The sequence below is a fragment of the Trichomycterus rosablanca genome, chromosome 16 (assembly GCF_030014385.1).
Source record: "Trichomycterus rosablanca isolate fTriRos1 chromosome 16, fTriRos1.hap1, whole genome shotgun sequence".
Classification (NCBI taxonomy): Eukaryota; Metazoa; Chordata; class Actinopteri; order Siluriformes; family Trichomycteridae; genus Trichomycterus; species Trichomycterus rosablanca.
In genome coordinates, this window is record NC_086003.1 from 7,289,046 (window position 1) to 7,312,495 (window position 23,450).

At 44.4% G+C, this 23,450-nt stretch overlaps 1 protein-coding gene across 5 annotated transcripts in view; it reads right to left on the bottom strand.

Moving 5' to 3' along the window:
* Positions 1 to 23,450, bottom strand: part of cdk5rap2 (CDK5 regulatory subunit associated protein 2) — a 77,626-nt gene continuing 54,176 nt past the window's right edge. For 4 of the 5 annotated variants that reach the window (XM_063012051.1, XM_063012052.1, XM_063012050.1 and 1 more), the window contains exons 32-50: positions 22,949 to 23,402; positions 19,472 to 21,527; positions 18,384 to 18,497; positions 17,713 to 18,061; positions 17,189 to 17,403; positions 16,788 to 16,839; positions 14,624 to 14,814; positions 11,839 to 12,195; positions 11,618 to 11,743; positions 10,529 to 10,642; positions 9,657 to 9,783; positions 8,624 to 8,745; positions 8,350 to 8,544; positions 6,546 to 6,611; positions 6,275 to 6,465; positions 5,150 to 5,278; positions 3,936 to 4,074; positions 3,798 to 3,844; positions 1 to 144 (exon numbers count right to left, since the gene is read on the bottom strand). In XM_063012051.1, the coding sequence (XP_062868121.1) occupies positions 121 to 144; positions 3,798 to 3,844; positions 3,936 to 4,074; positions 5,150 to 5,278; positions 6,275 to 6,465; positions 6,546 to 6,611; positions 8,350 to 8,544; positions 8,624 to 8,745; positions 9,657 to 9,783; positions 10,529 to 10,642; positions 11,618 to 11,743; positions 11,839 to 12,195; positions 14,624 to 14,814; positions 16,788 to 16,839; positions 17,189 to 17,403; positions 17,713 to 18,061; positions 18,384 to 18,497; positions 19,472 to 21,527; positions 22,949 to 23,402 (5,068 nt within the window). In that variant the 3' untranslated portion in view covers positions 1 to 120. The remainder of the gene's footprint in view (positions 145 to 3,797; positions 3,845 to 3,935; positions 4,075 to 5,149; positions 5,279 to 6,274; positions 6,466 to 6,545; positions 6,612 to 8,349; positions 8,545 to 8,623; positions 8,746 to 9,656; positions 9,784 to 10,528; positions 10,643 to 11,617; positions 11,744 to 11,838; positions 12,196 to 14,623; positions 14,815 to 16,787; positions 16,840 to 17,188; positions 17,404 to 17,712; positions 18,062 to 18,383; positions 18,498 to 19,471; positions 21,528 to 22,948; positions 23,403 to 23,450) is intronic. The other variant, XM_063012054.1, reaches the window with a different exon arrangement.

The window sequence follows — 23,450 nt, forward strand, 5'->3', positions numbered from 1 at the left end:
TAAAAGCAAAAAGTGTCTTTAATAGGTGGAATATGTGCTTCAATGCCCTTGAGAGGAGTCATCGCTATGCCTTTTCTCCTTGGATTCTGAAATTCTGCTTTAAGGCGCATCCCTGACTGGTTACTGCACATTCAGTGGGATTTCCTGAAATGAGAAGAAGAAATGACTGTCAATTGGCTTAAAAAACATTGAAGCTTCACTTCTAGGCTACAAATATTTGCAACTTCAGGCAGAAGCTTCACAAACTCACTCACTCACTCACTTTTCAATGGGCGCAAGGCACACAGTAACACCCTGGACGGGGCACCAGTCCATCGCAGGGCAGACACACACACACACCTATTCACCTGTAGGACAATTCAGTGTCTCCAATTAACCTGCCTGCATGTTTTTGGACTGTCCCGGAGGAAACCCAAGCAGTCACGGGGAGAACATGCAAACTCCACACAGAAAGGACCCGGACCGCCCCGCCTGGGGATTGAACCCAGAGGTGTGTATTTAGTATAATCTGGGTACTCATCAGAGTGTATTTGTGGGAGCTCTATAGTGGAGCTGATCTGCCCTTGTGTCATTTCTCTAAGCCAGATGTTATATATATATATATATATATATAGTTTATGCATTTTTTTTTTTTATGCGCGTCCAATTGCCCGATTGCGTCATTATGTGCCTCTACACCAATGCCAATCCCTGCTCTGGTTGAGGAGAACGAAGCTTACCCCTCACCCCCTCCGACACGTGGGCAGCATGCCGTATGCATTTTATCACCTGCACTTTGACGAGTGCCGTGAATCTCAGCGTTTTTTCTTACTCTTTTCTCATCTCTGTGCAGGCGCCATCAATCAGCCAGCAGAGTTCGTAATTGCAGCAGTCATGAGAGAGAGACCCCATCTGGCTTAGTCCCGCCCATTTGAACAACAGACCAATCGTTATTCATGTGGCTGCTCCGCCTTAGCCGGTAGGCAGAGCTGAGATTCGATACGATGTATTCGAGATCCCAGCTCTGGTTCCAGCGTGTGTTTTTACCGCTGCGCCACCTGAGCGGCCCCAAGCCAGATGTTGTTTGAATGTGTATTTACCTACATGTGGGTATTTAAGGTAACGCATTTAGTCATTTAAAAACATACTACAAGAGCCCTTTACCAGACGAAAAAGTCAAAATCAAGTGATTAGCTAAATGCATGCCAATACAGACATTGGAGTGGGCACAATGGCTCGGACAGAAAGAAGGTACCAGGTTTGATTCCCCGGTCCGGGTACTTTTAAGTATGCATGTGCTCCCTGTGTCTGTGTGGGTTTCCTCCGGGAGCTCCAGTTTCCTCCCACAGTCCAAAGACATGCAGTCAGGTTTACTGGAAATACTTAATTGCCCATAGGGGTGAATGGGGTTGTGGGTGGCTGTGAGCCACCTATTCATGCTGTACAATTTACCTAGCTAAAAAATCATGTGGGCCTTCTGTAACATATAATGTGTGGGTGACTAAATATGGTAATATTTCCCACCGCAGATAGCTGTACCACACTGGTGCTGGCACACATACACACTTTAAAACCATGCTGAGAATATTAGGGCTCATGCACATGCTGTAATATCTTGTAGAAATATACACACATTCACTAAAACTGACCTTTAGTTTGTAATAATTGGACTGTGACATAAAGGTGAGACGGTGAGAGAAAGGGTGAGAGAGAAAAAGAGAGAGAAATCACAGAAGTCATTTGTGCACCATGCTAGAGTCTAAAACTTAAAAACAGAATGATGCCCGCTGTAAACCATCTGTTCAAACTTAATAATTGCTTGGGAATTATTAGGGATGGGCCATTCCTGAGGAATTTTTGCAGTGTGGGATGCATTGTCCTGCTGAAAGGTGTCAGTGCCGTTAGGAAATACTGATGTATTAGGTGGTACAAGTCAAAGTAACATCCATACAAAGGCCACAATCCAAAATTTCCCAGCAGAACAGCTGGTGACTTGACTTCTTCCCATACTACATCCTGGTGCCATTTCTTCTCCAGATAAGTAATGCACATGCACACACCTGGTCTGATGAAAATATGATTCGTGAGACCAGGCCACCTTTTTCTATTGCTCCATGGTCCTGATGCCCAGAGAAGTCCTTCTGGTGGTTGATAAGAATAAGTACTAATAATTGTGCTGCAGTAACCTTTCTGTGGGATCAGACCAGGCAGGCCTTGGCCACCCATAACCCACCAACTTTACTGGTTATACTTCCTTAAACCCCTATTGGTAGGTAATAACCACTGCCTGCTGGGAATACCCACTCAACAAGACCTGCTGTATTGGAGAGGCTCTGACTCTCTGAGTCGTCTAGCCATCACAATTTGGCCCCTGTCAGAATCACACAGACCCTCGCCTATTTTTCCTGCTGCCAACATATCAACTTCAGGACATGACTGTTCACTTGATGTCTAATATACACTGATCAGCCATAACATTAAAACCTCAATTTTATCATCTTCACTTCACTTTATAGTTCTACAGTTACTGACTGTAGTCCATCTGTTTCTCTACATGCTTTGTTAGCCTGCTTTCATGTTGTTCATCAATGGTCAGGACCACTCAGCACTGCAGTGACACTGACATGGTGGTGGTGCGTTAGTGTGTGTTGTGCTGATATGAGTGAATCAGACACAGCAGCGCTCATGGAGTTTTTAAACACCTCACTGTCACTGCTGGACTGAGAATAGTCCACCAACCAAAAATATATAACCAGCCGACAGCGCCCTGTGGGCAGCGTCCTGTGACCACTGATGAAGGTCTAGAAGATGACCAACTCAAACAGCAGCAATAGATGAGCGATCGTCTCTGACTTTACATCTACAAGGTGGACCAACTAGCTAGGAGTGTCTAATAGAGTGGACAGTGAGTGGACACGGTATTTAAAAACTCCAGCAGTGCTGCTGTGTCTGATCCACTCATACCAGCACAACACACACTAACACACCACCACCATGTCAGTGTCAATGCAGTGCTGAGAATGATCCACCACCTAAATAATACCTGCTCTGTGGTGGTCCTGTGGGGGTCCTGACCATTGAAGAACAGGGTGAAAGCAGGTTAAAAAAAAGTATGTAGAGAAACAGATGGACTACAGTCAGTAATTGTAGAACTACAAAGTGCTTCTATATGGTAAGTGGAGCTGATAAAATGGACAGTGAGTGTAGAAACAAGGAGGTGGTTTTAATGTTATGGCTGATCGGTGCATGTCAGTGTTTATGTTAATATTTGGCTGCATTCACATAAATGTCATGCACTTCATTCGCAGTGAGGCTTGACGCATATTGCCACTAAGGGTGGCGTTAATGCTTTTCACATGATACAATATTGACTAACACAATTGACTGATCGTGGGGTTCCAACTCATTACCACTGCAACAGTGACACCTGCTGTCAGGTCATGTGCAACTGCAAGGTCACTCCATGTAATGCATATCATTTGAATGCAGTCCCCAAGGGTCCTGGAGCCCTTTTTTATTTCTCTTTTTCTCCAAATTTTACCCCCAATTTTCTCCCCTAATCTAGTCATACCCAATTACCCAGATTGCGTTACACTTCACCTCTACCGATACAACCCTCCACCGCTGACTGAGGAGCTTCGCAATTGACACACGCCCCCTCCGACACGTGTGCAGTACCGACTGCATCTTTTCACCTGCACGAGACGAGTTAATATGCGGATCAGCTTATTCCCCAACTTAATGAAACACTAAATAGTGGGTACATGGCAGATTATGTACAAAGGTCAGATAAAATACTTGCTGGATTAGTAACTCACCTCAAGGTTTCCTCGTGCTTTCTTTAACACCCCATGGGTCAATGACACTGTAAGGATAAACAAAAGCAGTAGGTTATGTTAACAACACAGGTAACATAAAAGCATGTGCAGGTTTTGGGATCTGTGTGTATGTCTTACGCTGCTCGATGATGATGCGCTCCATGCCCTCCTTGAGCTGATTCGTCGAGCGCAAGCGTTTGATGGCTCCGGTTAGCATTCGCTCCTGCTGAGACAATCTGCATCTAAGCTGAGAGATTTCACACCTCAACACTTCATCCTGCACCAAGAAGGGAAAATAAAAAATGGGGGGCATGTTTGAATGTACAGAGTATAATGGTAAGACAGAAAAAGTTCTTGCATCTCGCATGTGGATACCTGAACAAGATCCTGTTGGACATATCAATCCATTGGAATCAAATCAGGGAGCTGTGCTCTTATATATGGTAAAGATACATTCGTTTTGCTTGTACAAATTAATCAGTTCATTTGTGAAAGAGATTCATTCGTGGTTCAAGCCTTAAAAACAGCTGCATAAACCAATCTGAGCGTCCGAATTCAGATTCTGGGCAGAATTTCAATCTCCGTCTTGATTGGTTGTTGTTTAAGTAACAGCTTAGTGAACGAATGACCAGTTTCAGCTTTTTACCAGAAAAGCCGAGAGAATAATTGATCTAAGATGGTTTTCATTAAACACAGTTTGAAATGTATTTATGGCCTTCAAGGTGATTTTATCCCTAATGGAACAACACACGGATATACTGTAAATTTGATGCGCAGTTTGAAGAATAGAACCTCAGGTAAGCAGCGATTATGATTTTATGCTGCTGTGTGGTTGATCTGGGTCGCGGTGCTGTTGTTTAACGTGCTCATATATTTAAAGTAAAATGGACAGCATAAATGTGATTGTGAGATTCAACAAGGTCTGGTTTGCAGTCGACATTCCAGTTTGACCCATTGGTGTTAAATTGGTTTGGGTTGAAATGTTTCTCTACACCACACTTGCTAAATCATGTCATCATGGACCCGTTCTATGCATTTTTTTATTTTTTAGAGTACATATAGAGTACATATATACATATAGTACATATATATTTACATATAGAGTATGTTTAAGTCTCTATAGTCAAAGAAAAGTCTCAGTTCAAAAGGGAAGAAAATGCAAACAGACAAGTTGTGTTTTCAGAAATGGAACCCCAATGAGTCACTTGTAAATAAACTCTGCCCCCACCAGCATCCTGCACCCAACTGCCCATCCAGTGCTTAGGTCCATGATTACTTATGCCGTCAGAATTGTAATTTACAACGCCTGTTTTTTTTTTTTTTACAGTATTGTGTGTATGAATGTGTATTACCTGCTGAGAGTGTGGGTGGTTTCGTGAAGGCATCGATACTCTCCAGAATAGTTTCAGCAGTCGTCCTGCTTCCTCCAGCACCTGCAGCATGGTGCCCACACTGCCTGATAATGCTGCACACTCCACAAACTAGCTCACACACATAAGAAATAAACACATAAAAATTAAAACGTAAATAAAAAGATGCAAGTATGATCCTGCTCTTGTTGATGCATTGTATGGTTGCAACTTGCTAGTATACATGTTTCAACACTGCTTTGTACAAACACAAAGTTGGGACACTGTGTAAAATAAAGTAATAAGAAAAACCTGTGATTTGATTCCTGCAACACACTTCAAAACGCTGGGAGGCTTTGATTGAGGTTATAAAATATAGCCTGTAAGTTAGAGTGTTTCACAAAAAGCAGGTCAATTGGTAACAGGTGAGGATATCATATAATTATGGGTCGTGGCTCACAGGAGAATCTGGAGAGAATTGCCAATCATTTAGTCTTTCACCATCTACTGTTCATAATATTGTGAAAAGATTCAGGAAAACTGGAGGGCAAAGCTGGAAACCACTGTGACATTTGAGCTCTCGGACGACACTGCGTAAGAAACAATCAAGCTACTATGATAAATATAGCAACATGGGCTCGGAAGTAATTCAGGAAACTATTGTCACTTAACACAGTCTGCCACTGCATCAAGAAATGCAACCTGAAACTGTTGTTGTAGTTGCAGTGAAAGCCGTACATCTGGAGAAACACCTCCGAGTTCTCTGGGCCTGAGCTCACCTCAGATGGTCCAAGAGACATGTGGAAACGTGCTGTTCTAGCACTCATGTAGACACACTGACCTGACAGAAGGTGTCACTGTTGCTGTAGTAATAAGGTGATACCTTTATCAAGCCTTGCCTTGTTCAGACTGGGTCATTTGTGCACGCAGAGCAACAAACAGTCCAAACCTGGATTAACACAAGACTGCTACCCTATCTTAACTCCTATTAAGAGTGTGGGGCAATACCCCATTCAGCCTTCGCTCTCTCATGCACAACAAGTTGGGCCTCTAGAGTGCCCAACCAGACGTGGTGAGCTAGTGTAAAGAACTGCTGTACCATTAAGGGCCTGAGACCGTATTCTTTACCTTGTCCTGAAGTGATGTATCCACGGTGATAGTAAGCCTCTTGGCCTCCTTGATCTGTTTGCTCAGAGCATTGTAATCCTCTATAAGTCCGAGTACATGGCGGCCTTGTCGATCCGCCCACAGCCTGTGACCAGGGACCAATCTCGACAAAACGGGTGAACCGCTTCTCACGGAGCTACCGCTGTCTGCATCTGCACATACAGTATACGCAAAAATCAACAACCTATTTGTGATCTTGAGGTAGTAGTTCAAAAAACAAAAACTAACATACCATTTGCTGATCTGGTGGGGTCATGGTGTGAGTGCAGGTGAAGCATCTCAGATTTTCCACTTTCATCTGATAAGAAAGAGGTAGAGGTATTTTTAACACAGATATTAGTTACACAAAAGAGACTTTACAAGAGGTACAGCAGGACAGGTGTAGTTGTTTGTTTTTGCTCAATTTGCCTGATTTCAGAAGATGGTGTGGATCAAACATGTGTCATCCCGGTTGCAAGAATAAGTTTGTGAACCTTCTGTAATTACCCAAATTTCCGCATTACATAATAATAGATCACAAGTCACATCTTTTTCAGTTGTGGCTGCTTTGAAACTAGTAGAACCTCCTTTAGTAGCGATACCAGTTTCTTTAACCGCTAATAAGAACTGTACGAAGGTAAAGAAAATATAAGATTCTGAGTGTTACAACAGAGTTAATACTGTTGAAGATTAAGTAAATAAAATAGAATATAATAAAATACATGTAGACCCTATAGGAGCAATTACCATTATACAGTAGTATGACAAATTACAACTATATAGGACCAGCAACAAGATCAAAGTGTACAGGACATTATTTAGTATAAACACTGTATATACGTACAACGATGAGGCATAACATTATGACCACCTTCCTAACTGACTGGTCTGCAGCTATGCAGCCCCATACGCAACTAACTGTGATGCACTGTGTATCCTGACACCTTTCTATCAGAACCAGCGTTAACTTCTTCAGCAATCTGAGCTACAGTAGCTCGTCTGTTGGATCGGACCACACGGGCCAGCCTTGACCCTGTCGCTGGTTTACCACTCTTCCTTCCTTGGACCATTTTTGATAGATACTGACCACTGCAGACCGGGAACGCCCCACAAGAGCTGTAGTTTTGGAGATGCTCTGACCCGGTCGTCTAGCCATAACAATTTGGCCCTTGTCAAACTCGCTACAATCCTCACGCTTGGCCATTTTTCCGGCTTCTAACATCAACATTAAGGATAAAATTTTCACTCGGTGCCTGATATATCCCACCCACTAACAGGTGCCGTGATGAAGAGATGATCAGTGTTATTCACTTCACCTCTCAGTGGTCATAATGTTATGGCTGGTCGGTGAACATATGTGCATTGTGTGCAAATTCAAGTGTAAGAGGGGAGGAGGGGTAAGTGGGGGAGAATTTGCTGACGTAGCAGCAGTATTAAATGTTCTTAATATGTAACATTCTTATAATGGAGTGGTTAGAGCGCTCAAGTCTATTAAAGCCTGTCGGGTTCTCCTGATTTTTTGTTGTCTAACCTGAACTTACATCAATCAGGCATAACATTATGAGCACTGACGGGTGAAGTGAATAACACTGATTATCTCTTCATCACAGCACCTGTTAGTGGGTGGGATATATTAAGCAGCAAGTGAACATTTTATCCTCAAACTTGATGTGGTAGAAGCAGGAAAAATGGGTCAGAGCATCTCCAAAACTGCAGCTCTTGTGGGGTGTTCCCGGTCTGCAGTGGTCAGTATCTATCAAAAGTGGTCCAAGTTAGGAACAGTGGTTAACCAGCGACAGGGTCATTGATGCACGTGGGGAGCTAAGGCTGGTCCGTGTGGTCCGATCCAACAGACGATCTACTGTAGTTCTGATAGAAAGGTGTCAGAATACACAGAGCATCGTAGTTTGTTGCGCATGGGGCTGCATAGCCGCAGACCAGACAGTTAGGAAGGTGGTCATAATGTTATGCCTCATCGGTGTATGTCTGTATGTATGTATATGTCTGTCTATCTATATATAGATAAATAAACATATCGTTCGTATGCGAGTGTGTACCTGTTTGAGTAAGCAGATAGTTGATGTTGATAGTCGATGGAGAGTCTGTGCGAGTCAGTAGTTGCTGTTCCAGTTTGTGTCTTAGTGCTGTGTTGGTCTGTATACTCCTCTCCAGCTGCAGTCGCAGACTCCGTACCTCGCTCAACAGCTCACCGAGGTCCACCTTAGAGGACTCTGAACTACTACGGTCCTCAGCTGGACAGACACACGTGATTAACTTTTAAAATCTTTATATGTGTAAATGTGTTTGTGTGTGAGTGTGTGCATTCCATACCTGTGTGAGTGTGTATTGAGGTCCTGATCTGTTCATGCACCTGGAGCTCTATTTGCACTGACTGTAGGAGTTGCTGGGTATCGGCTAACTGCTGCTTCTGGAGTTTATGCTCACACTGCACCCTAGAGGTGAGCACACAAACATGCACAAAGTGAGCTAAAGCAAAGTCTTATTTGATTGACACTTACTGGGAGCAACCAGCCATGCCAAGTGTGTATGACTTACTTCTTACACCGATCAGCCATAACATTAAAACCACCTCCTTGTTTCTACACTCCCTGTCCATTTTATGAGCTCCACTTACCATATAGAAGCACTTTGTAGTTCTACAATTACTTACTGTAGTCCATCTGTTTCTCTGCATGCTTTGTTAGCCCCATTTCATGCTGTTCTTCAATGGTCAGGACTCTCCCAGGACCACTACAGAGTAGGTATTATTTGGGTGGTGGGTCATTCTCAGCACTGCAGTGACACTGACATGGTAGTGTGTGTTGTGCTGGTATAAGTGGATAAGACACAGCAGCGCTGGACTGAGAATAGTCCACCAACCAAAAACATCCAACCAACAGCGCCCCATGGGCAGCCTCCTGTGACCACTGTTGAAGGTCAACAAGATGACCAACTCAAAACAGCAGCAATAGATGAGCGATCGTCTCTGAGTTTACATCTACAAGGTGGACCAACTAGGTAGGAGTGTCTAATAGAGTGGACAGTGAGTGGACACGGTATTTAAATACCAGCACAACACACACTAACACATCACCACCATGTCATTGTCACTGCAGTGCTGAGAATGATCCACCACCCAAATAATACCTGCTCTGTAGTGGTCCTGTGGGGGTCCTGACCATTGAAGAACAGGGTAAAAGCAGGTTAAAAAAGCATGTAGAGAAACAGATGGACTACAGTCAGTAATTGTAGAACTTAAAAGTGCTTTTATATGGTAAGTGGAGCTGATAAAATGGACAGTGAGTGTAGAAACAAGGAAGTGGTTTTAATGTTATGGCTGATCAGTGTATACTGTATGCGTTACCTGTAAAGGTTGTCCTGCAGTTGTGTACATTCCTCACGTAACGTTTCACACTCCTTTCTGCTAAGCTCCAATTTGGCTGTGCGTCTGGACAGAGCCTCTCGGAGACGATCATTCTCTTTCTGTTTGTCTGCAAATACACACGTACACAGACACACAAACCCTGGTTTATTGTCAACCAAACTGTATTATAGTATAGATTTTTTTTAAACTGCATAATTAATTTACAATAATTACAGTAAATGGGTAGAAAAAAAGAAAATTTATAAGCCTTTTATTAAACTAAAAATAAAACATTCATTTACATGACAGACCTTGTGTATTTTAATCACAAACCCCGGTCATCTTTTAGCTTGGTACTAGACTTACTGCACAAATTAACAACCCCAAATCAGAAAAAGTTGGGACAGTATGAAAAATGCAAATAATAAAAAAACACAAACAAGATGAGATATTTCAATGTTTTGTCTGCTCAACTTAATTTCATTTATTAATAAACATCCATTCCTACATTTCAGGATTTCAGTATATTAACAAATAAAATGAAGTTGAGCAGACAAAACATGAAATATCTTGGGTTCAAACTGGCTGCAATCAAATAAAAGTCAAAGTAAATGTATTTTTATTTTATTTGCATTTTTCACGCAATTTTTTCTGATTTGGGGTTGTAAAATGAATGAGAAAAAAATGATTTGGTTAGGTTATGCTGTAGGGCCGTTGTAGCCTAGCAATTAGGGTACTGAACTAGTAATCGAAAGGTTGCTGGTTCAAGCCCCACCACTGCCAGGTTGCCACTGGAGAGCCCTTGAGCAAGGCCCTTAACCTTTAATTGCTTAGACATGTATACTGTCACAGTACTGTAAGTGTGTGTATACCTCTTGCTGCCTGGTTGAGTTGTTCCTTAAGTGTTTGGTTCTGAGCCCAGAGAAAGCGGAGATCAATTTTCAGCTGTGCTGGATCTTCTGATCCAGCAATAAAGATGTTCGTTTCTGGTAAAAAATAAATAAATAAATAAATAATAAAATGTGGTGATTTATTTCAGTGTTGTGCTACATTTGTTTTACCCAACGGGGGTTTGGTAATGCTCATTATAAGCAATCTGACTGGCAGATTTACTAAAAACACATTAGCACAGACATTACAGATGTTAACATCAGTGCTGTAAAACCCAGACTCGTCCATCGGATTGCCAGACGAGGAAAGCGTGATTCGTCACTCCAGAGAACACGTCTCCACCGCTCTAGAGTCCAGTGGCGGTGTGCTTTACACCACTGCATCCGACGCTTTTGCATTGCGCTTGGTGATGTAAGGCTTGGATGCAGCTGCTCGGCCATGGAAACCCATTCCATGAAGCTCTCTACACACTGTTCTTGAGCTAATCTGAAGGCCACGTGAAGTTTGGAGGTCTGTAGCGATTGACTCTGCAGAAAGTCGGCGACCTCTGCGCATCCGCTGACCCCGCCCTGTCATTTTACATGGCCTATCACTTCGTGGCCGAGTTGCTGTCGTTCCCAATCGCTTCCACTTTGTTATAATAGCACTGACAGTTGACCGTGGAATATTTAGTAGTGAGGAAATTTCCCGACTGGACTTGTTGCACAGGTGGCATCCTATCACGGTACCACGCTGGAATTCACTGAGCTCTTGAGAGCGACCCATTCTTTCACTAATGTTTGTAGAAGCAGACTGCATGCCTAGGTGATCGGTTTTATACACCTGTGGCCATGGAAGTGATTGGAACCCCTGAATTCAATGATCTGGATGGGTGAGTGAATACTTTTGGCAATATAGTGTATGTCAAAGAAAGACTTTCAAGAACCATATTCATGCTATTTCTAGTCGAGTTAACTACTGTAATAATCTCCTAAATAGACACACAACTTCACTGAGTGTCAATTGTTTTGAAACAAGCTTATGGTCAGGTGTCTACATACTTTTAGCCACAATGTGTTCATTAATTGTACCTGGGTGTCTCTGTGTCTCTAGCAGTTTTCCCTCCAGCTGCTCTCGGAGTCTCTCATTTGTCTGGATTGTTTCCTCAAGGCGTTTGCGTAGAGCTCGTACCTCCTGCAGGTGCTCCATGAGCAGATCTAAAAACAGAAGAGAGGAAAAAATAACCAGACACAACCCCAACAGGTGTAAAAAAAAAAAAAAAAAAGGAATCACACCCCCACAGATCCTGTACCTGAGCTGATGCCCCTGCTGTCTGAATCCTGAGCAGGACGGTGGCTTTCTGTAGCTTGGTTTTGATAGGCTGTGTGTGTGGCTGATGAGTTGCTTGGCGTGTATGTAGGTTTAGTTTGTGGGCTGCCCTGGCCACAGGTCTGCGTGAGGATGGAGCGGGTGAGGTCCAGTTCACTCTTTAGTGTGGCGTTGAGCTCTTCGGTGTTTCTCAGCTTCTCTTCAAGACGGCCGTTATCTCTCTGCAGGATATGAACGCTTTCTTCGCTGCATTCGGACATGCCCGCATCAGCTGCCACACATTCAGTGGGAGTAGCGGGCTGAGTATCAGGAACACCACTGCCTCTGGTCTCCTTTGTACCTAAAAGAACCAAACCAAGATAAAGTGTTTACTGTTTTCTTAAACAGCATTCATGGTTGGAGATATGCAATTTACCAGTCGCAGACTGATCTTCCAGGGTGGTGGATAGAATAACCCCTTGATCTAATCATGACTTCACCGTGAATGATTTCTTTCGGCTGCTCTTCTTAGGGGCTGCCACAACGTCATGTGGCAGCGGCATTATTTGATATAGCAAAGTTTATACACCACATGCCTTTCCAGAAACATCTGGACATGGGGCATGCACTAAGGGTGCACTGATGTGTGTGCCCCCAATGGATAAGTTTACGTACTACTATGTGCCTACTGTATTTGTGAGCCAAGCCTGGGATTCAAACCCCTGGAACTGTTAACAGCAGCGTAGCTGTTTCCATTACACCATACAAGCTCTAACTTTTACTTTGCACAGAACGCTACCATGAGACATGGACTCCACTAAACCCCTGAAGGTATCTGTGGTATCTGGCACCATGATGTTAGCAGCAGATCCTTTAACTCCTGTAAGTTGAGAGGTGGGGCCTTCATGGATCGGACTTGTTTGTCCAGCAGATCCCACAGATGCTCGATTGGATTGAGATCTGGGGAATTTGGAGGCCAAGTCAACACCTCAAACTGGTTGTTGTGCTCCTCAAACCGTTCCTGAAGCATTTTTTGCTTTGTGGCAGGGCGCATCATCCTGCTGAAAGAGACCACAGCTATCAGGGAATACTGTTTCCATGAAACATGGTCTGCAACAATGCTTAGGTAGGTGGTACGTGTCAAAGTAACATCCATATGGATGGCAGGACCCAAGGTTTCCCAGCAGAACATTGTCCAAAGCATCACACTGTCTCCGCCGGCTTGCCTACTTCCCATAGTTCATCCTGGTGCCATGTGTTTCCCAGGTAAGCGACGCACACGCACCCGGCTTTTACATCCACATGGTGTAAAAGAAAACGTGATTCATCAGACCAGGCCACTTCAATCCATTGCTCCATGGTCCAGTTCTGATGCCCACGTGCCTATTGTTGGTGCTTTCGGCATGGACAGGGGTCGGCATGGGCACCCTGATCGGTCTGCGGCTATGCAGCCCCATAAGCAACAGAAGCTCGTCTGTTGGATCGGACCACGCGGGTCAGCCTTCGCGGGGGGAGCCCACGTGCATCAACGAGCCTTGGTCGCCCATGACCCTGTCGCCGGTTTACCACTGTTCCTTCCTTGGACCACTTTTGATAGATACTGACCACTGCAGAATGGGAACACCCCACAAGAGCTGCAGCTTTGGAGATGCTCTGACCCAGTCGTCTAGCCATCACAATTCGGCCCTTGTCAAACTTGCTCAAATCCTTACACTTGATAATTTTTCTTGCTTAATGTTCACTTGCTGCATAATATATCCCTCCCACGAACAGGTGCCGTGATGAAGAGATAATCAGTGTTCACAACTGATTCACAACTACCTGTCAGTGGTTGACGTATGCTTTAACTAATTTTGTTCACATCCATTAAATCAACATGTCAATTTTCAATGCATTTACATTTTATATTTATGGCATTTTAACCAACGCAACTTATTATTGTGACCATATAGAATATAAACAATTTAGGCAGCACCTGGCTAGGTGGAGTTTAAACCAGCAGTTCGAACTTTCTATTATTATTCTAGTACCTTAACCACTAAGCCACCACTGCCTTCTTACTGCTACATTTTATTTGAAAAATGACTTCTATTTATCAAAGCATCTACAAGCATATAAACAAAATTAAAGCTATTGCACAGACAGTGTATTAATGCATAAATAAACAAGATTTAGGTTTTACCTTGAGGATTCTCTTCCATTTGCAATAAGAAAGTGTATTACAAACCAACCCTTAATTAGACTTTGCCATTAGCTGTTACGATCTTAGTCCAACATTAATACAGCTTTACCCTTACTTTACCATAGTCTGGCCCCAACACCAAGTTTCAATTTTCAATGAGTCAAAAACACTTTACAGCTGATGAATTACACCAGTAGAGCCCACCAATTTGCTGTGCCATACTATATCCACAAAGCCCCCCCGAAGTTTGGACGTGCAGTTAACTCCCATGTAGCTGTCTCTTCCTTACACACACACACACACACACACAAATCTGATAGGCCTGATAAATAAAACATCTCTATGGGCCGAAACAGAACACCATTCACATCACTTCACCAGTAGATCAGGCCACAGTTGAAAGACTCAGCAACATGAATTATTAGCAAACTATAGGAATAAAAATATACATTTATATAAACATGAATATACACCGACCAGGCTGACAGGTGAAGTGAATAACACTGATTATCTCTTCATCACGGCACCTGTTAGTGGGTGGGACATATTAGACACCAAGTGAACATTTTGAACATATGTATCCGTGAGTGTGTGGTACTTAACCTACCTTCATTTTCTCTGCTGGAGGTTAGCATATACAGGTCAGACAAGCAGTCATGGACAGAGGTGGTGCTTCCATTTGAGGTTCTGTCGATCATCTCAGAGTCTGAATCCCCATGTATTCCAAGAGCTCGAGTATGCAACTGATCTTTCAGCTGCTGAATGAGTCTGTCCTTTTCCCGGAGCTCTGCGGACAGCCTGACACACACATACAAGAAAATGTCACTAAAATACCAATGCGATCAATAATCCAGAGAGAACAATGGACCCTGTAGAAACAGCTGAGAGCAGCACATGCCAGAATAGACTATATAGAGTATGCATTAAAGTATTTGGACACCGGACCAAGAGTTTGTTGGATCTCTTGTTCCTTGGGCATTAATGTGAGCTTTGGTCCTCACTTTGCAGCCATAAGAGCTTCAGTGTTCAGTGACGTTAAGGTCAGAGTTCTGTGCAGGCAACTGGATGTGTGTCCACATACTTTTGATCATACAGTGCAAGTCACCCTAAAAGGACAGCTTAAAAGCTAAACTAAAATAAAAATAAAAAACACACAAGCACACAGATTAAATCAGTTTACACCGATCAACCATAACATTAAAACCACCTCCTTGTTTCTATACTCACTGTCCATTTAATCTACAATCTAGTTCTACAATTACTGACTGTAATCCATCTGTTTCTCTACATGCTTTGGCCTTGTTAGCCCCCTTTCATGCTGTTCTTTAATGGTCAGGACCCCCACAGGACCACTACAGAGCAGGTATTATTTGGGTGGTCGATCATTCTCAGCACTGCAGTGACACTGACATGATGGTGGTGTGTTAGTGTGTGTTGTGCTGGTTTGAGTGGATAAGATACAGCAGCGCTGCTGGAGTTTTTAAACACCTCACTGTTACTGCTAGACTGAGAATAGTCCACTGACCAAAAATATACAGTCCTGTGACCACTGATGAAGGTCTAGAAGATGACCAACTCAAACAGCAGCAATAGATGAGCGATCATCTCTGACTATACATCTACAAGGTGGACCAACTTGGTAGGAGTGTCTAATAGAGTGTAAACTCCAGCAGCGCTGCTGTCTTATCCACTCATACCAGCACAGCACACACTAACACAACACCACCATGTCAGTGTCACTGCAGTCCTCTGTGGTGGTCAGAACAGCATGAAAGGGGGCTAACAAAGCATGCTAAGAAACAGATGGACTACAGTCAGTAATTGTAGACCTACAAAGTGCTCCTATATGGTAAGTGGAGCTGATAAATGGACAGTGAGTGTAGAAACAAGGAGGTGGTTTTAATGTTATGGCAGATGTACTTCACACAAAGTAACACTCTTGCCATGATGGCAGCCTCACTCACAGATACACATGCTGCTCAGTGGCCAGGGCCAGTTTCTGGTTCTGCCTGCACAGATAGGTGATTTGCAACCGCTGCTGCTCTCGGTCATTTTGTAGCTGGACATGAAGCCATTGCAGCTCCGCCAGCAGCCGTACACACTCCCTGGCACAGTGAAGGTGCATCAAGATGCTTAACTTAGAAACTTTACACTTATTCACTGCAGTAATGTAGAAGGTTTTTAAATAAAAAGTCTTGTTATACATTCTTTCATTCCCAATGCGAGCGAGTGCGAGAAAACTGAGAGGAATTGGATGTGTTAAAAATAATAAGTATTATTTATCTTCGATCCCTCAGACGGCACTGCATCAAGAACCGCCACTCAACAATAGCTGATATAACCACATGGGCAAAGGAATTACGTTGGCAAACCTTTGTCAAGCTCTACAATACAGAGTTACATGCACAAATGCCACTTAACTTTACTGTGCAAAAAAGAAGAAGCAGCATCGACTTCTCTGGGCTCGGAGGCATCTAGGATGGACCATCACACAGTGGAAACGTGTATTGTGGTCAGATGAATCAGCATTCCAGGTCTTTTTTGCAAAAAATGGACGCCGTGTGCTCCGGACCAAAGACAAAAAAGACCATCCAGACTGTTATCCAAAGAGGTGGAAATCAGATGGCGCTAAATCCGGACTATAAGCTCTCTCTCAGTCTCTCAGACACGACCAATTAGTACTACTCCTCCCACCCTCACCGTTTCCAACCAAAATATAAAAGATTTCTCATATATATATATATATATATGCAAGGAGATGGGATACTCACCTTTGAGCCAGCTCTAAACCAGCTTTCCCATCATCATCAACATGAGCGTTTCCTGTGTAAAAGAGAAAATAATAGGAGGTGAAAAAAAATTCTTAACATCTGACCATAGCCTATGCAAACCCTACTTTTAGGGACCCTAAAAATAGTATTTGATTTGTAAACAGCATCTGACAGAGAGCAGTATTGAGTACGTTAAGTCCGGCACTACTACCTGTGAATTAACTATCCTTCATGCATCAGCCTTGATCAACCACCAGAGGCAGGATCAAAGAAACCAGCAGGATCAAAGAAACCGTTCGACAATTCCCCTCCACAGACGTAGGAAATCGTGTGTGTGGTACATTTTGAATACGTTTCAATATTAAAGTTGGCTATAATTATGGGGCTGACTGTATTCTCACCTTGCTCCAGTTTATCCAGCAGGCTGAGACTCTGGTCCAGGTGTTTTCGAAGTGTTGTGCCCAGGTCAGTGTCACTGGATGGCATGAGCTCCTCTACAGCTCCCCGAAGCTCTAGCAGCTGCTTGCGCTGCTCTGCACCGAGCGTGCGAGAGACTCGAATCTGTTCCCTCAACTCGCAGAGTTCTCGTGCTTGAGACTGCACCAGAGATTCCATCCTGAAGCAAGACAAGAAGGGTCACTCATCCATTAGTTGAAAAAGTGGCCCACCAAAATATGCAGACAGTGGACAAGTAAAAAACTTCTAGTAAATACGTCCATGTCTATTAAGTTATACACAGATGAGCCAAAACATTAGGATCCACCGACAAATATGCTGTCAAATCAGCTCTGACCTGCCAATACAGAAATGTCTGAAGGTGTCCTGCAGTATCTGGTACAGGATAGTACCAGCAGGCCCTATACCATGGATAGTTTGTCAGTACAGTTTGTCTGGTACTGTTTATACTAGTTCTACCAATTCTTACCTGGATGGAGAACCAGACAGACTGCTTCTGTTGACCGTACGTTCTCTGTCTAGTTCAGTGGTGAGCTGGTGGATCCGAGCCCTCATCGCAGCACCGTCCTCCTCCTCGTCTCTGCTTGCAGGGTCAGAAGTCGTACCGAGAATCTCAGTGGGTTTTTTACGCAGCAGTTGCTGAAGGTGCGCAATAGTCTTGTGCTGAGCTTTAATCTGTGATCTGAGTTGCTGGATTTGCTCAGTGGGGTCAGAGATGGGGTCAGTACTCGAGTCAGCACTGGAGTTATTGGGTCGTGGAGAGCTGAGATCAGGTGAACTGGGGTAGGACAGGCTGGATGCTGTAGTGCCCAGATTGTCTGCAAAGGAGAATCAGAGAATGTGGATTTTATGTCATTATAATTAAGTATCTAGTGTGACCGGTCATTCTGCGCCCATCACTAGTGCAAATCATCAAAGCAACAAGGTGATCAAAGAGGCCATGCTGAACATGCACAAATAACTATTAGTACTGCAAATATTTGAATCATTTTAGTTGTTTTATAAGAAAGATCATGCAGAAGAACCAGATGTCGTAGGCATTTCGACCAGAGAAGTAGAAAAAGACTCAATGCCAACTGCCATCATTGTTCTGAATTGTGCCAAGCAATGCTGGGTTCGTTGAATTCTCTTTAGGTCTACCTGTGCTACTGCCCTCTTCTCTGTCCACCTCCTTTTCACTTCTTCCACTTGTTTCATAGCCTTGGTCCTGCACATCCACCTGAATGCCCTTATCATCCCACTCGCCAGGGGTTGCTAGAGGGCACGAGCATAGGTGAAACCGGCGACAGCTTAGAACAAGTTTATTTATCTAGATTTATTACAACTAAAGGCATTGTACTGGGTAAAATACACCAATCAGCCATAACATTAAAACCACCTCCTTGTTTCTACACTCACTGTCTCACTTTGTACATCTATTTCACTGCATGCTTCGTTAGCCCCGTTTCATGCTGTTCTTCAATGGTCAGGACCCCCACAGGACCACCACAGAGTAGGTATTACTTGGGTGGTGGGTCATTCTCAGCACTGCAGTGACACTGTGTGATGGTGGTGGTGTGTTAGTGTGTGTTGTGCTGGCATGAGTAGATCAGACACAGCAGTGCTGATGGAGTTTTTAAACACCTCACTGTCACTGCTGGACTGAGAATAGTCCACCAACCAAAAACATCCAGCCAACAGCACCCCGTGGCAGCAAATTGTAACCACTGATGAAGGTCTAGAAGATGACCAATAGATGAGCGATCGTCTCTGTCTTTACATCTACAAGGTGGACCAACTAGGTAGGAGTGTCTAATAGAGTGGACAGTGAGTGGACAGCACAACACCACCACCATGTCATTGTCACTGCAGTGCTGAGAATGATCCACCACCTAAATAATACCTGCTCTGTAGTGGTCCTGTGGGGGTCCTGACCATTGAAGAACAGGGTGAAAGCAGGCTAAAAGAAATAGCAGAGAAACAGATGGACTACAGTCAGTAATTGTAGAACAACAAAGTGCTCCTATATGGTAAGTGGAGCTGTAAAATGGACAGTGAGTGTAGAAACAAAGAGGTGGTTTTAATGTTATGGCTGATCAGTGTACATTGAACAGTTGCAATGCTGCACCTGATATACTCATACCACAACACACCACCATGTGATTACCATGTTAGTGTCCATTGCAGTGCTGATAATGGTCCACCAAAAAATATAATCTGGTTAGTCTGGATGTGGATTTTACACTCACCTTTTTGCTTGTCTACGTGCTTCTCCTCCTTGGATGAGCTTTGCAGAGCAATGATGGACTGAGCAGTGGCCAATTTCTCCTCTAGCCTTTGACACAGGTTCTGTTTCTCCTTTAAAGCCTCCTGCAACCTCTCCAACTGGGTGACCTCCTCAGGCTTAACTTGACTCTTGACTCTTTCTCCGGGACCTTGATCCTCCTTATTCTTGAGCTTTCTCTCCAGCGCTTGAACCTTCTGAGCATTCTGTCTGAGGATCTGGACGAGCGTCATTAGGTTCTTGTGAAGGTCCGTGTGTCCGGTTCTGACTTGCTCGGAATTCCTCGTTTTGGATACGTTCGGGGTGCTGGTCTTCTGCTGCCCACCAACTAAATTTGTAATTTGTAAGGTACGTTGGACTGATCTGTGTTGCAGTGGACCGACAATAGCGCTTTGGTTTATACTAGTGTTTCCAGCCTCCAAAAACCCGTCTCTTGTTATTAGTGCCTTGTAAAGCCTATCCAGGTTCTGCTGCATCTCCTGATTAGCTGCGACTTCAAAATTAGACCTTGAAGAAAGATCTGCAACGGATTCCACGGCTCGTTCTGCAGCTAAGACACACTCAGACAGACAAGCAACCAGCCTGTGTTGTTCGTCTTGCGGTGGAATCTGGCTGGACGTTTCCTCCAGGCTTTTGGCAGTGCTGTTGTGCTTGGGCGTGTTATCATTAGCACCAAGTTTGTTAACGGTTTCCTCTGCGGTTCTGAGTTTGTCCTGGAGCTCTGCGTTCAGTCTGCACTGCTTGGACAGTAATTCCTGAAGGGACTCATCTGGACGTTGAAGGTCCAATCCTAATGCCCAATGTAACCCTTGTGCATTTTTCTGCTCCTGAAGAGCCTTGATTTGACTGAGTAGACCTCTCAGCCTTCCACACAAGTCTTCTGGGTTACTCTGAGCAGAGGAAAAGCCAGAAGAGCTTTCAGGTTGATGAGTGGTCAATGACGTGATGACGGAATCAGAACCCAATGCTAGTTCTGCAGCTAAGACACACTCGGACAGACATGCAACCAGGCTCCGCTGTTCATCTTTATACAGGTTCTCCTCTGGTTGCCTTTGGCTGCAAACGTTCTGCTGATCCTTGGCTCGGAAAAGTTTGGAAATCGTTTCCTCTGCAGTTTTGAGCTTTTCCTGCAGCTCTGCATTCAACCTGCACTGCCTCAAGAGTGACTCCTGCAAGGACTCGGCTTGGCATCGCAGATCTGACACCAGGGCAGAGCTTCCGTCTGGGTAATGCACCTCCTCCGCACTTCCCGTAGAAGCCTTTTTGTTTCCCTGCAAAGACTTGACCTGAGTGAGCAGCCCATCAAGCCTTTCACCCAGTTCTTGTGGCTGATTCTGACCAGAAGAAGAGCCAGAGGAGCTTTCGGAACGATCGGCTGCGGCGAGCGAGGCGATCGCAGCCTCGGCCGTGTTCAAAACCTGGAGCAGCTGCGTGTTGAGACGGTCCTTCTCCTGCACGGCTTTTTGAAGCTCTGCACATCGGCGCCGAAGTGACGAATCGGATTCCGATCCCTGCTGGCTCAAACCAGAATCGAGGCTACAGGCTGTGAGATATGCAATGGTGGACTCGGCGGCCTGCAGGGCTTCCAGGTACTGGGTGTTTAGTTTGTCCTTCTCCAGAAGCTCTGCTTGGCGCTGTTCCCAATCCTGCATCTGCAACTGCAGTTGGGAGATAAGTTCTTCCTTCTCCTGACACTCCTGGTTTAGCAACTCTAGCTGTGTCAACAGTTCAGATTGTTGGAAGTCAGACACCGTGTCTGGACTTAGCTTGGAATCAGAATTGTGTTTAGTTTTGGGGTAGGCATTCTGCCTGGCCTCAGAGTCCCAAAGAGCTTCTGAGCTGCTGCTTGGAGAACTTCGAAGTCGTGTTGCACGAGGGTGCTTGCTTCTAAGCTTTGGCTGTTCAGAATCAGTCGCACTATATTGCTCAGTACTTCCCTCTGTATCGTGATCGGTCAAGTCAGATTTGTCTGTTTTCTTTGAAGGTCGCACCGCAACTGGTAGCCGTGACCTCCCGTAAGCCTGCAGATCAACAAGTTAGATGTTATTTATTTATCTAATTCCTGATTTTGATTAGTCTGCCACTTGCACCCTATCCCATTCTGGCCTCAAAAAGCCATAAACGTGCACACGCCCCCTCCAACATCTACTTCTTTTCACCAACCAGCAATGGGTTATGAGACTGTTTAAATAAACACTGCATTTAGTCTTTATGCTATAAAGGCACACTGATAAAATACATACTAATTAAATACACCGATCAGGCATAACATTATGACCAAAACAGCCCTGACCCATCGAGGCATGGACTCCACTAGACCCCTGAAGGTGTGATGTGGTATCTGGCACCAAGATGTCAGCAGCAGGTCCATCCCACAGATGCTTGATTGGATTGAGATCTGGGAAATTTGGAGGCCAACTGGTTGTTTTGCTCCTCAAACCATTCCTGAAGCATTTTTGCTTTGTGGCAGGGCGCATCATCCTGCTGAAGAGGCAACACCCATCAGGGAATACCGTTTCCATGAAAGGGTGTACATGGTCTGCAACAGTGCTTAGGTAGGTGGTACGTGTCAAAGTAACATCCACATGGACGGCAGGACACAAGGTTTCCCAGCAGAACATTGCCCAAAGCAGTACACTGCCTCCGCCGGCTTGTCTTCTTCCCATAGTGCATCCTGGTGCCATGTGTTCCCCAGGTAGGTGACGCACACACACCCGGTCATCCACGTGATGTAAAAGAAAACGTGATTCATCAGACCATTGCTCCGTGCTCCAGTTCCGATGCTCACGTGCCAATTGTTGGTGCTTTCGACGGTGGACAGGGATCAGCATGGGCACCCTGACTGGTCCCAAAAAACTGTGATGCACTTTGTATTCTGACACCTTTCTATCAGAACCAGCGTTAACATCTTCAGCAATTTGAGCTACAGTAGCTCATCTGTTGGATCGGACCACACCTGTCAGCCTCTACTCCCCACGTGCATCAATGAGCCTTGGCCGCCCATGACCCTGTCGCCGGTTTACCACCGTTCCTTCCTTGGACCAGTTTTGATAGATACTGACCATTGCAGAATGGGACCACCCCACAAGAGCTGCAGTTTTGGAGATGCTCTGACCCAGTCGTCTAGCCATCACATTTTTCCTGCTTCTAACACATCAACTTTGAGGATACAATGTTCACTTGCTGCCTAATATATCCCACCCACTAACAGGTGCCGTGACGAAGAGATGATCAGTGTTATTCACTTCACCTGTCAGTGGTCATAATGTTATGGCTGGTTGGTGTAAGTGGCAATAAGAACAAAAGACATGTACCTACATTGCTGCACAGCAAACATTACATCAAAACAGAAATCACTAGTAAGTTATGTGTCCCCTTGCAACTTAATTTGGAATCTATACTAGTATTGATTCCAGTATTTAAGACACATTTAAATACTTACTCCATGTCTGGACACATGATGCTTCTGGTTTCTATTATTTGATTTGCTGTTTTGATCAGGTCTTCCATGTTTCTTTCTCTCTCTCTCGTCCTCTTGTTCTCTGCCCTCATTTCTCTCCCTGCTTTGTTGCTCCTTCGGGCCGTCTTCTAAGCCGTGTCCGTGTTCCGCCACCTTAAGACGATCCACCCTTCCAGACATGCTTTCAATCAGCTCCGGATCAACGCCTGTTCTGCCGTCTGCTGTCACATTTCTCTGTAGCTGTTCCTTTAACATCCGAATGACCTTCCGGTGACTTCGGGCCTCCGTTCGGAGAGTCTGCACAGCCTGGCGCAGGTCGGTGTGACCGTCACTCTCACCAGAACTTTCAGCGCTCTCTTTGCTCTCTTTGGAGTTTTCTTCCTTCCAGAGCTTTGAGACTTTTACATTTTCTAAGCGCAGTTTAGTCATTTGCTCCCTGTAACAGAGATGGTGTTACTATACCATAAAGTAAATACTTATACAC